This window comes from Paralichthys olivaceus, chromosome 4, assembly GCF_024713975.1.
Source record: "Paralichthys olivaceus isolate ysfri-2021 chromosome 4, ASM2471397v2, whole genome shotgun sequence".
Taxonomy (NCBI): domain Eukaryota; kingdom Metazoa; phylum Chordata; class Actinopteri; order Pleuronectiformes; family Paralichthyidae; genus Paralichthys; species Paralichthys olivaceus.
Genome location: NC_091096.1, coordinates 21,448,489 through 21,462,404, shown reverse-complemented (window position 1 = coordinate 21,462,404; position 13,916 = coordinate 21,448,489). Strand labels below are relative to the sequence as shown.

Below are 13,916 nucleotides of genomic sequence, written 5' to 3'. Positions count from 1 at the left end.
GTGTGTGTTTGGGCCTGATCTCAGCGTGCTCTCCAGGGTTCTCAGCTTTCCACATCACATACACATTCGCCCATGGAAAGTTCCCTCCAGAGCGGTGGGCCTGCAAGACTTGAGGTCTGGCAGTCGCAAGCCCATCCACAGGCATCTGAATGTTTAAATTGACTTGGAGATGCTCAAGTGGTTAGTGAAAGAAAGATGGAATATGTTTCTCTCGGTGGGTGGGAGAGCGGCTCAGACTCAGAGCTCACTTCCTTTATTGTCCATCATCACTATTATAAGCGGCACAGATGGTCCTTCCCAAAAAGATGCAAGGTTGTGAAACTTGGCTGTAGTAGGGCATTTTTAGTAAATCGAGACAAAATACAGAGCCTCAAGAAATAACAAAGGCCTATGACTTCATGATTAATGTGTGTTGATTTTCCTTAAAAAAATCTCTATAAAAAACATGAATAGTGTTCTACATTGCTGACTGGCTTCTTTGTCTGAGCAGGGAATTGAGGCTCTCTAAACATTCGTGTTGCAACCACAGTGGACCTAAGCTCCATTTAGTACTGATGTATTCACGGCCAAAGAGGAAGCAATGCTTCTTCAGGGAAATATTATCCACAAATGGCACTGATTCCTAATAACAACAGGGAATTCTATATTTATCCCTGATTGCATATGCCATTTGTTGTGGAGGAAAAGCAAGTCTTCTTGCATTAGGAAGTCTTGAGCAGACGAGCCAAGGCTGGGACAGACACGAGTCTTGGTGCGCCAGCTCTAAACGCACACAATGTCTGTCTTGCATTTCCAGCCAGAAGAAATGTGTAAGTAATTACAGTCCAACCATGTTTATTGAATAAAAACCCACTTAGGCATTATGTTTATACACAATCAGAAACACTCAAATCTTACATCTTACACGTACACAAAAACATTTGTGTCTTTTTCCCCCAGTCTTTAAACAGACCATATGCACCCAATATGGAGTCAATTTGACTTTTATTACTCATGTGGAAAAATGTACATAGTGCTTGGATTGTTATTCAAACACAGGCCACTTGAAAACAATGAATGGTGTGCCATGCTGCAGAGCGGACACACGCTGAGAACAGGGTTCATCAGTTTACTTGCCTGTGTAACTTTGTGTCACACAGTTATTCCCTGGGTTGCGGTTTATGCTTTACTTGCTATTCATTATTAGCGTTCATGAAGTGCATTAAAGGGTTGACCGTACTTTCTGTGCTCTATTGTTAAGAGTTGCATAATTGTTCTGGTCAAAAATACATGTCCACATACAAAAATGAGGGTTAGCACCGGTCTGGCATTCCATGCATGTGTACCTGATCTGTCACTCCATTCCAGTAAGTGGTGGCACTGCGCAATAAAGTTGTTTTTAAACCACCATTTAAATCAAGAAGACTCATCACAACTAAGTTCTCCTATCAAGCCTCTCTTTAAAAGAAGCGTCCATGTTCCTTATCATCATCTTCAACCCCTAGGCTGGAAAGTGTTGCATGCAGAGTCAATGTGTACAGTTAGCTTGGTCACATATTTTTAGCTGCATGTAAACGTCAACATCAGAGTCTGTGCATAATCTAGCTGACATGGGTTGACGACAACATTTTCATCAGGAGTATCATAGCCAACCCCAGTGGACTGGTGGACATGAAACAAACTAAGGTTGACTACAAACAACACGTTTTATGTTTAGTATTAATGTTTTGTGATATAGTTATTTTGGAGCGTAGATGATGTTACACAAAACTGTGATTCTCTTTACATACACAGGAATTGTATTCTATGTTGATGTTAAAATAAGAGTTACAAATCTTTCACCAACAGCAGTACCAACATTTATATTGTGTCTGAAAAGAATGAAATGTACTTGTGCAATAATTGTCTACAATACAGTGCAGTATTCTACAGATACATCCAGGACCACTCACCACACTTACACTTACACTTCTCAAATGGTCCGGTTTGATATGGCACGCCACACTTTATCTATCACTGTATCACCGAAGTGACGAGCTCTCGAGCAGAAAATTGTGCAATCGAGCATTTCACCTGGCCGTCACTGAAAACGCTCAGGTGAGAAAAACAGTGTTTGAGGGCAGCCGCCTCTAAAAATGGATCTGGTCGAGGTGGAGGAAAAACACATACCGAAACGTGGTGTTCATCGAGGCAACAATAACTCCCTCAATAACAATAATGGCACGCTGTTAAACATGGCTGAGTGGTGACAGGATTTTCTCAAAGAGTTCGCAGAGCACTGGTGTTTCAGAGACAGATGGGTGAGGGTGTGTGTTATGATTTTAACAACAAAGGGACAACTATTTGTTTTATTAACAGGCCCTGCCAACACCAACAGCTTTGCTGAGAGGAGGCAGTAAGTGAAAGAAGATTACAGTGTTGATGCCATGCTATGTTTTTACACCTCCGTTCTGAGCGGCCGCTGTGGCTTTGTTTGTGGCAACCCTTCTATTTTCATCTGTCATGCCAGCATCAGCACTAACCTTTAAGAAAGAATCTGGACCAGGCTATTGTGGTGCCACATCGATGACGCCGTGGCGATGTCGACTGCCCCTGCGTTGCGGTATGACATGCATTGCTAGTGACATGCTGTGTTTGCTGATGTCAGTTGGCTGTCTGCTGGCTGGCCCCGCAGAAGCTCCAAGTCTTTCTCTGTCATCACCCCTCTTCTTCCCAACATGCACTGGGGCTGGGTTTCACCGCTGAACATGCCCTTACACTCTCTACCCTCCAAGCTTGCACACACAAACACTAACACACACACACACACACACTACAAACTGCTAAGTCTAAGGGCGTCCTTCTTCACTTCAGAGACAAATCCACACGTGCTCCCTGAACACCACATACTTGTGTGCTTAATGTACAACAGATGAATGGCCTCACGACCATGAAAAGAAAGAGAAAAAAATATTAGCCTTCCCACACAACTTGGAGCTGACCAGAAATGTTGCAAACAGTTCAATATAAATTAAAGGGATGAATGTTTCCAGGTTAGTTGTAACAGGCAGATGTGCGGAACATCATGTGGACACCTGATGGAAACATGTTTATTTCTGCCTAATCTAAATTGCTAAAATGACTCATTATTTTCCTTTAAAAGTTAATTACAACATAAACCTGACTTTAACCTTGAAACTTCTTGGAGGCCATACATCTGAACGTTACCTAAATTTGATGGGAATGGTTAATCTTTTAAAATTTCACTGTCTTTCTTTAACCAAAAAGCAAAAACTGCAGTTAAAAGAAGAAGTGCCATGACTGAGTAAGAACAAGAAGGAGGGAAGGCGTGAGAGAGAGAGAGAGACAAAAGCAAGAGGAGAAAAATGACATCTCCATATTAAGGCCTGTGTTGCCGGTGTCAGTTCTAATTTCACAGTGCCTGTGGGGAGCCGAGTGCAACCAGTCAGCTCTGGTCTCATCTCGTTCCCTCCTCCATTTTGACTCAGGGCCGACGAATCCCAAGCTGGGGGGAAAGGAATATTACTGGCAAATTGGTTTTAGATTAAAGGAGGTGGCGAGGCATTCTGCTTTCTCAGCTCTTTCCCAGGTGCACTTAATCTAATTTTATTAAAGAGATGAGGACGGATGATCACTTGTGTCGAAACATTAAGCCTGTCCATTTTTCCCGTCCATTAAAAAAAACGTTCGGGTTGTCAGCGGCCTGGTGGGTGGCCTGTTTGTTATTGAATATGATGATGCTCAGAGACCAATCTGGATCTTTCAGAGCAGCAGGGGGTGGGGAAGGGGATGTGAATAAATATATATGACAATTTTTCCAAGATGCGACAGAGGAGGAGCAAAGCCTGACAACACTGGTATTAATCGATAGAAAGCAGGGAGTAATTAAAAAAGAGTAAAAGAGTGGCGGTGTTAACGGATACATTTAAATCTTCACAGCGTGCTTGTTTTTTTGTTGCAGATGCACTGCTAGCTTCACAGGGCGTACCCGCCAATACATCAGCTGGGGGGATACCACGAGCTGACGAGCCATTACCGATAAGCCGGTAGAGACGCTCCGACGCAGTGATATGGCATTCATTCTGCACACAGCAGAGAGATAAGAGGGTAGAGGAGGAATTAATGTGTCAATCAGAGCCTGTGCGCTGCCCTGGCAGATGAGTAGACCCAAGCCATAAAAGAGCTCATAGACAGGATGTGGTAATGGTCCTCGGAGACTCCCCCGGAGACAGATACACTCTGCTTGGCAAATATGACCCAATAGAATTAACCGACCTGGGTGTCCTCCGCTGTGGCTATCGCCATGCAGCAGTGGCAGTGGTAATGCACCTTACACGAGGCCACCGTGTTAAGGGCTGCACGAAATACAGGCGGCTCATGGTAATGTTTCTCGCTCAGACAGACCACGACTGTATTATTTGCACAGCAGAAAGAATACAGACGTAACTGGATGAGCCTGCGAGGACGGCAAAGTGGGGCCTAATGGAGATAGGATGACACTTCAGGAGAGTGTATGAACAAACTGAGGACAGATAAATCCCACTCTGTGTCTGTCTCTGCCTCTTCAATGAAAGAAAATGACCGTCTTGACTTGGAGTATCTCAGACATGTCACAGGTTGACAGGATCGGGTGGTTGATAGCTGACAGGTGGAGCAGGGAGGGCTGTAAGCTGATTTTCAACAATTGTAGTTGCTGAAAAAATGCTTTGAATACTTCCTGGTGTCATGAAACGGATTGTGGAATTTTTAAGGTATAATACAATCTGATAAAAACCAAAAGTTCAAAAAAAATAATAAAATAATATTGTTTTTATACCTTCAAATAACAGCTTCAAAATAATTATAATGTTAAACAAACTTGACTGTCATTGCCATAGCACCCCCTGGAGGCTTGGAGCTGCACTAAGTAACTCTGATGTATCGGGCCTGAACATTACTACCTGCTTTAAAGCGTACGTCACACACCAACAGCCGAGGCTAACAGCTAGCTATAAGAGACAACAAATCCTGGCAATGCCACCAAAGAAACCTTAGAGGACATTGTTACAGGGAATAAAGAAGAAAGCTGAAAGAGGCCGTAGGATGCAGGACAGACCTGGTGTTGTTATTGGACAAGTAAGAAATAACATGTTTGCTATGTCTTGTGCTGTTCTGCTTGCTAGATATTTGTTTGTATAAGTGAAGTTGTTGAATCAGGAGTTTGACCATTTTCAAAGAGGTTTAGCAAGTTAACCCAACAATTCCATGTGATTTGAAACACGTCGTGCTCAGACATTGATTGTTGGCAACTTGCTGGCTTATTTCCCTGAAATTAAAACACTGTCCTTCTCTCATTCTTTTCATTTGTTACTTTCTTTGTCCAATTTCACAATAAATACAACTAAAATATCCACCAGTTGATGTCAGTTGATGTGATTTTTTTGGTTTTTGATTTAATTTCAAGTATAAGCTGAAGAATGAGCTGTTGCCACATTTCTAAAGAAGTTAAACGATGGAATTTGAGCTGTATGTTAAATAACACGGTCTATGCACAAATATGTGAACAAATTGTTACATCACCAATAGACAAGCACAACTATTCATATTTGTGAAGAGCTGAACAGTTAACATGTATTTTGGGGCCTTTGAGAAAATTTTTTAATCAACTGACAGTCACACATGAGACATGAGGTGGCTCAAAGTATTTGAATCTACAATAAAGAATAAATGATGCTCCCAGTGTTACATCATGGCCTCAAACAGACAGTCCCTGTATCACAAGTGGTAAGTTCCTTCATGAACATCTTATTAGTTTGGCTATGTACAAACACACCCAAGTGCTGCTTCAATAACAGTAGAGACGCCCTCAGGGTGCAGGCGATGCAAAATCAAGGCTGTGACTTCTAGGAAAACACATCGCTTTCTGAATACCTCTCATTGTCAGACATCATGTAATCTCAGACAGTTGACAGGCCTCCCAAGAAGAAATGTCAACGGTGAGAACCCAACTTCCAGATTCCGATTGCCTGTTTCTTAGAGCCTGGGCCGACGTTTTTCATCTGAACTGGAGGTGACCCAGTAATCTCCGAAGAATTCAAGTCTGACATGTTGTGGAGACACATCACTGCACGCCATCTCTGGCGTTGCTTTGAAACAGGCGGGCCTCGCGAGGTGCGCCGATCTGAAGCGACTCTGCTGTTGCAGCGACGCGTCACTTCTGTTCAAATACAGTGTAACTGATTGCACCCGAGGGCACACCTGGAAGCAATATTCTAATTACGTTAATCTGTGAAATCCTGACAATGTGGGTGTTCAGGTGGCTGCTAATCTGATGTGAAAGGACGCTTTGTTTTCATTGGAAAGATATGGGAGGAGCTGGCACCTGTTTCAGCAAAAACGCTGCAGAAAATTATCGCTGTCGAGTTCTCCTGAGTGCGGGCAATTACAAATGACAGTGTTTGTCTTCCTCCTCATGGAACCCAATCTTTTTTCTCTCCCTCTCTCTCTCTACCTATAGTGATGGCCTGTCAGAGCATTTCTCCCCAGTCCTCTTGTTTCCTCCGCAATTTGATATGGATGATTCGTAACTCTCATCACCTTCATTATGATAATATGTGTTTCAGAGGAAATGAAAAGGTCAATGCTGCTTTAGCCTTTATCCAGATGTTCTTTTTCCATCTCTCTTTCTGCAACGCGTGCAGCAGTTTTCAAAAATTCCACAACAGTGAAAGTTGTTTTGGAATCATGCTGTTGTTCAGTCCTGTTTCCTGTCGGCCACGAATGAAAGCTTTTCTTTGTTCAATATCTCTCCTCCTGGGAGCGAAGCAAAACCATCATTATAACAATAGAAAATATTAATACTTACCGTTGTGCATCTATTTTTACTTTGATAATAATCTGTCAAATAGGGCGTTCACATATTATTTGACTGTTGACGTGTTGCTATGTCAGGTGTGGCACTGTTTCTGATTGCTTTATGCAACGATGTTATTTTGAAAGGGATATCATATTGGCTGCTTTGTACTGCCTTTCATAATATTTCAAAATAGAGTTCTCAATCAGTTATTTAAAGGGTTTTCTGCAGTCTTCTCTGATTTTACGTGTGTTTGCATTGAGGTTTTTATATTCCAGTGTTTGTGTCTTGTCACATGCTGCTCTGGTGATTTGAAGATAGCAGCAAACTAAGAGGAATATTTGGTACTATACAGTATTTATTTTCTATGTTAGTTCTGTAGTTAGGTTGTCTTAAAGGCCTGTTCAAGACTGATCTTTGGAACATTAGAGTTTAAAATGGAAACAAAGAACTGAGAGCAAAGCTTGAAGAGACAAAAAAAAATCTAAGTAAAGGATGAAGGAGGGAAAACAGTTTTACACACTCAAGCTAACAAAACAGATTCTATGGCTGTAGCCTTGGTTACATCTTTCTTGTTAATGTCCGCACAATGATGTCCAGACTTTCTCTGCAGTTTAATTTTCACATTGAAGCTTGCTTTCACAACAACAGAGAACTCTCTTGATTGTTCAGGAAGGGGTGTTGCAGCAGGCGGAGGCAGGATGTTATTATTAATTCCACTGCAGAGATCACATGTTTTTGTTTACAGCACATTGACACCGACATCGGCCCGCATCACCAAAAGCTCTCAAATCTTGGTGTCTTTCCAAATAGACATCTTCCGGTCTATGGCACCTCTTTTTCAATCTGACACGTCTGTTTTCAGTTTTGTGTCTGTCGCATGTTAGAAACTTCATCAGCACGCCCACTCCCTGGCAGTGAATCCCCTGCATTATCTTCTACTGTATTCTCACATGGGCTCACTCTGACATTTTCGGAACATTTTAATAGGTAGGAGAAACTCTGGAGAATGTCCACAGCAACTGACTTGGACATTTGTTAGGACATTATCCAGAGTTCAATACATGTCTGAAAGCAGTTTTGGTGATCGCCTTTTTTTATTTGCAGTATTATTTTGCTGCCTATGTTTTTGGAATACACATAAATGGTTTAAGCGTCCAGTATTATAAATAGCTCACTTACAGTTCACTGAGTATGTTTCCCTCAGCGTCAATGCATAGTAACATGGAATAGAAGTGTGGTCCGTAACATGACCTTGGTATTTTTCATTTATTACATATACTGCAATAACTCTCATGAACCAGTCATAGATTTACAACGTAAAGCTTGTGTTTGACAAGTAAAAAAAACACTTCAGGACTTAAGTGTGTGAGAGGAGAAGGGTCTCAATAGACATCTGGCTCTTGACAGAAGGCTGTGTAATAATTGGTACAAAATTCAACAAACATCTGAAAACTTGGCAGTAACGTCTAATAGTCCACCATGTCTTGAACTATATCCCAGTCCACCCAAACAGCCAAATATAGCTGCTGCCAAGCCCCAAATATGGAGCTGTTTTACTGAAGAGAGTGAAGCTAACACCTCAACAACGTCTCCACTAAACTGCCAGCGGATTGCTTGTTTTGTTTCTCTCATGTGTCTTTTAGATGTGTTGTTTAGTGTTGAAGTAACAAACCTTTACACATTAAATGTCATAATTTATGACATTTTATAGAACTGTTACAAGGTGCTAGTAACTAATAGATCAGGAAGGAAAACAAGGCCCTGCGAAAGAAACACTGCGCGAGCTTCCCTCTTACTTTCCTTCCCTCTCTACCCCCCACAGTGATGCCAGGGAGCCGTATGGTGACTGACAGGCCCGCTACGGCTCTCCGTCGTGTCAGCTAGCTAGCGCCCTCGGTTCCTTCCCGCTTCAATGAAGAGATTAAAGCCTATTGACTTGCCAGGCTACAGTTAATGCAAATTGGGCCTGCTATCAATGTATTATTTATAGGGAAGAGCAGCAGACATTTCCACAGAACTGGGAGCTAAGCTTACAGGAGATTAGGCATGCTATCTCATTCATTTACCAGGGAGTAATTGCTAAACTGTGGAGGAATTAGGAAATGGTTCCCCGAAGGCGTTTCATCTTGTAACCAGGTGGCTGCCATCAGCCAACCACCTCCAAGTCTGTGATAAACAAACACACAGAGGTGAAACTGATAGACTACATCTGTCCAATTGTCAAAAGCTTAACTCCTGAAGACAGCACGGGTAGGACATAAAACACTGTTATGCTTTTTTTTCTGAAGCACAACAAGGTGCTAGTGCAACCTGCAGTTCTCATTTACCATGTCCACTGACGACTTCTGAGGAAACATTAAGATTACACTCAATCACATTTAGCCACTGAGTAAAACTAAGAAATGCTTTCAAAGCCCATAGACCTCAAAGACTGATTCTCAGTTACTTCATCTCAGCCAGAACGGAAACAGCACAAGTGAGCAGCTGTCCCTTCTGGTTTCCATCTCTGATTAGGTTAAACTTGTAGAACCGTGTTGTAAAACACTTTCTAATCAACTTTGTTTAACAACCGGCTGTGTTTTCAAGATTTTACCTTCATTTTCAAACAGGAACGTGTTTCAGTGACTGAAACATAATCATCATCGCAAAACATTAAAATAATGATACTAAAACTAGATACAGTATTGCTGTCTAGTATGTGACAGAAGCAAACAGATACATTCAATTAAATACACAAGCATGCACACATGCACAGACAAATTATCCACATGGGATCTCTGCATCGTTAATAATCCTTGTCCATACAAACACACCTGAAAACGTAGGTCACCTGACCATTCATGAACACTAAGCATGTGCATGACAGTGCACAGTGCAGACAGGTCTGTTCTGCAGAGGGATTGTTTAGTTCCATACAAATACTACAAATGAGAGCTGAGAAACAATGGTGAAAAGTAAGATGAGGAATTCATTTGCTTGGACCGACAATGAGGTGGAACTATAACAGTTAACGTTTTGCATTGACCAATGGTAGTCATGACTTATAAGAACCAGTCATGAGGTGAACACACACTTTTCAAACTAAATCGGGGCCAACAGCGTTTCCAAACTTCTCCGATTTTGGCACTCATAAACACAGAGGAGTTTTAAAACTGAAACCTGGTGGTGTGGCTGTAGCCTAAAGCTCTGTTTGTTGCGATCAAGGCTACAAAGCAGATTTAAGACATATTCACACATAAAATGTTCCAAAAATAATAGGTGACATGTTGCTTTATCTTTTCATGCGGCAAAACAAAAAACTGAAAAACCAGCTTCTACCTGTACCACATTTTCCTTGTCACTTTCTTTCTCCGGAAGATGCAAATGATCAGGACGGCGAGAGTGTCTTTTACCCCTCGTCTTTTTTTTCCCTTTTAACAGCACACTATGACTGTCTCCCTCCTTTAGTCGGGAGCTCAAATTTGTTATTCACAACTCTCAGCCACTTCATGTGTTGGGTGAATAAACACAGGAAAAGCAGCCTTACCTTGTCGTCAATGTCACTCTCGCTGTCACACTGTAACAGAAAAGAAACAGACACGGCAAATATAAGGAATTATTCATTTGCCCCCTCCATCTCACACACACACACACACACACACACACACACACACACACACACAGAGAGTAGCTCATAATCAGTGCAGATGTTATTTTTGTGTGCAACCGCTCATTCACTGACAGCTTTCAGTGCAAACGGCACAGGATGAAGAGGGAAAGGAGAGTGTGGTAGTCTAAGGGAGTTTTTCAAGTTTCAAAAGCAGCACACAGCCGCTCAGAATGCCATTCTGGTCTTTCTGTCGCAAATTCAATGCTACAAATTTATAAAAGATGAGAAAACGAATAATACTATACACTGGATATATTATAAAGAGCCTATTCAATGACTTTGTATTCAGCTGGAGCTTGTCATTTAGCCTTTTAAGGGTGCTTTAAAATTGGACGATAGTATCTCAAGGACACTGAGAGCTTAGTCTATTTGAATACTCAACACAGTGCCTATTAAGCGTGGTATTTCAAATCCGCTTTCTGACAAACTAGTCTTTAATTTGTATGTCAGACTTTTGCAGGGATAAAGGAAACAAATAACAAGAGAGTGTGTGCTGGAATATGCCTTGTCTCATGCGATCAAAGGCCAAATCACCCTGTATTCAGTCAAGAAGTGAAATGGTTATTTTCTTTAACACTTCAAATTTCACAAGTCACAGTACAGAGCGATCAGGCTCAAATATCTTAAGAGGAGGTGCAGCGCTTAGAAAAAGAGAATAAAGTCAGACCTTGTAACTAACAAACAGATGATGGGAATACTGCAGATACCGAGGGCCACAGCCTTTCAGAAATATCTTTTTAGAGAATAATAGAAAAAAAAATGATTACACTCACACATACTGGAAATTACATTCACTTCTAGTCTAAAAGAATGTGTGAAGTCAAGGTAAATTCAATAACACTGCAGGCCTGGAGTCCTTGATTGACTTTTTTAGTCTTTATGAATAAAGGTGAAATACTGTTACTTTTATATTTATTGCACACATCGCTGCATTCCTTCACTTAAATCCGACTCATGACGTCTTTGCTTCCGTTTCTCACAATTCACTTGGCTGGTAACTCTCCCCCTGCGAGACAGTAGATGGTGAAGTTGTGGAAACAGGAGTGGACCAACTGTGGGCCAGTCCCTCTGGACCTCCCAGCAGGATGCATGAGTTGTAGAACAATTCAAGCGAAGAGCCACATAGAGAGGGAGAGGCCCCTGGTGAAAAAACTGCCTTCAATCTGTCAATTAAGTCCCTGTGGCAACATATTTAAGTGGACCCTCTTTATTTTGTTTGACTCCCTTTCAGAGCTGGGCACAATGAAAAGGGAGCTGGGTCAATGGAGGCACAGCGGCCCTTTGTTGCAAGTGCAGTGAGTCCAAATGTATAATTAAGTAACGAGAGTAATCAGTGCAAGGGCTCAGTGGCAAAGTTCTCTCAGGAGAGTGAAAGGAGGGGGGGGCTTCCGTGCACAATGATTCATCCCAGTCCGCAGAGACAAGGGATACAGCAGGAGTCCTCCATGGCAAAAACGTCTGAGTAAAAACGCCCTGACTGGACCCCTTAGGGGGGTTTATTGTTGTGTTTGCATCTTTATCTGCAAAATAAGAAGAAGAAATGTCTGAGCTCCCACTGTTCATACTGAAGCAGTCTTACACTAGACAAAGAACAAGAATATGCACCTGTCGCAAGAAGAATACTTTAAAAATGAGGCTCGATATGAGGCTTTCTACTGGCTGAAGAAACAGATATGCACTGAAGTCCGGATAATGTCTCGAAAATATCCAGGAAGGCTGTATGTGACAACGTAAATGTCCAAGTCAATTGATGCAGAAATTTAGTTTAGAGTTTCTCCTGCCAGCTCCCAAGTAAAAACTCTGGATAATGTCCGAGTGAGCCCATGTGACATCACAGCAGGAGATTCTCCGGAGGATTCACCGCGAGCGAAAGATAGCAAGAGTCAATAAGGGTCAATAAACTCAACATAAAAATGTAAACAATATGTCTTGCACCATTCTTAATATCCAAAAAGCCTGTGAATGTGTGAATATTATTTAATGTGTGGCTATGTAAGAAATGTTAGAAATACAATACTACTTTAAAGTGTTTTCTTATTTCCATATTTATAAAAAAATATTTGGCCAATGGTAGGTTTATGACAAAAAATAATGAAAGGAGAAAATAAAACTCTCATGTTGTTGAACTGCAAGTAAATACCCACATGCACTCGGAATGGAAAATTAGAAATATCGGCCAAGCAACATGTCTCTTTTCTTCTGGGGAATGTTTGCAAACCCTAATTTCTGGGATTTCGCTTGTCAAAAGACCTTCATTACAGAGTGCAGGGCATTAAGAAGAGAAAGTGGCTTAGGCGTCTTGTCAATCAATTCGCCATTCACGCTGCAAAGCCTGGACAAATTAATTGTCAGCCATTTCTATAGTGCTTGTTAAGGCCACATCACAACCTGTAATCACCACCCATTTCTTCCCTTACCACTCTGGCATTTTATCTGAAAGGAATCACAATCAACATAACGTTTCTCTCCATCTGGACCCATCTACAATCGACAAAAAAAGGGAAAATTGATCCAATCTCCAACTTCGCCCTGCCCCCAGGAAACTGGTGTAAATGTATTGTTAGCATGCGGCTGAACGGATGACAGCGGTTCACAGCGGTAGTGAGCTCCTCTCTATTACTTGGGACGAGTTTAAACCCCAGGTGATGGAGATGAACAACTGGCTCGCTCTATTCCCCGGGTGCAAGCTTGGCCTTGTTGTTGTAGCAGTAACCATGACACAAGAGATGAGGCCTCACAAGGCTGGAGCTGGCGAGGAGGAAAAATAATATCAAAAGAGCACAGCATGGTGCTTATCCTTTTACAAGAAGCATACACTGCAGCAGAGCATAAAGAGGAATACTAGCTATGGCTCAGACAGAGAAAGACACAGCACAGCAGGGGGGAGAGAGGCAGGTGGAAAGGGGGAACAAAACAACAGAAAGAAAAGATGGGGGGGATGCTATAGAGATGAGGGGATGGATGGATGTAAATGGTGTTAGAGCAGGTTTTGTCAGTAATGTAGGTGACTGCCCTGTTGGGCTATTACACTTGGCTGAGTCAAAGAAAGGAATAGAATGAACCTATGAAAATACAAGATTGGAAGAGTGCTTGGGTGAGATAGGAGGACCACGCCACTTAGCACCCAATGCTTCTGCAAATATGTACACCAGGGTAAAGGCTCTCAGCGAGCCAATACAAGAAAACCAAGTGGTGAATATCAAACCCCATCCCTAAACTGAAACCTCCCTACACAGCAGCCTGGTGGTCAGAGGGGACATTGTTAAAATCGTAGAGATACGCTCTCACTAAGCAGCCTGACAGCAGCCAAGCCCCTTGTGGTTTGTGTCTCATAGATGTTCACAAACCCAAAAAAAGAAAAACTGCCTGGCTCTTCAGAGGCAGGGAGCAAGCAGCAACATCTGCACCTGGCAACCGCCAGCTATGAAGGGTAACAGGGGACCAGCTTCAGCG

General features: G+C 42.1%; 1 protein-coding gene across 16 annotated transcripts in view; it reads right to left on the bottom strand.

Moving 5' to 3' along the window:
* Positions 1-13,916, bottom strand: part of fbrsl1 (fibrosin-like 1) — a 279,449-nt gene that overhangs the window by 80,658 nt on the left and 184,875 nt on the right. For 15 of the 16 annotated variants that reach the window (XM_020093934.2, XM_069524201.1, XM_069524198.1 and 12 more), the window contains one exon: positions 10,341-10,370. The exons of the other annotated variant lie outside the window; for it this stretch is intronic. In XM_020093934.2, the coding sequence (XP_019949493.1) occupies positions 10,341-10,370 (30 nt within the window). The remainder of the gene's footprint in view (positions 1-10,340; positions 10,371-13,916) is intronic. 16 annotated transcript variants of the gene reach the window in all.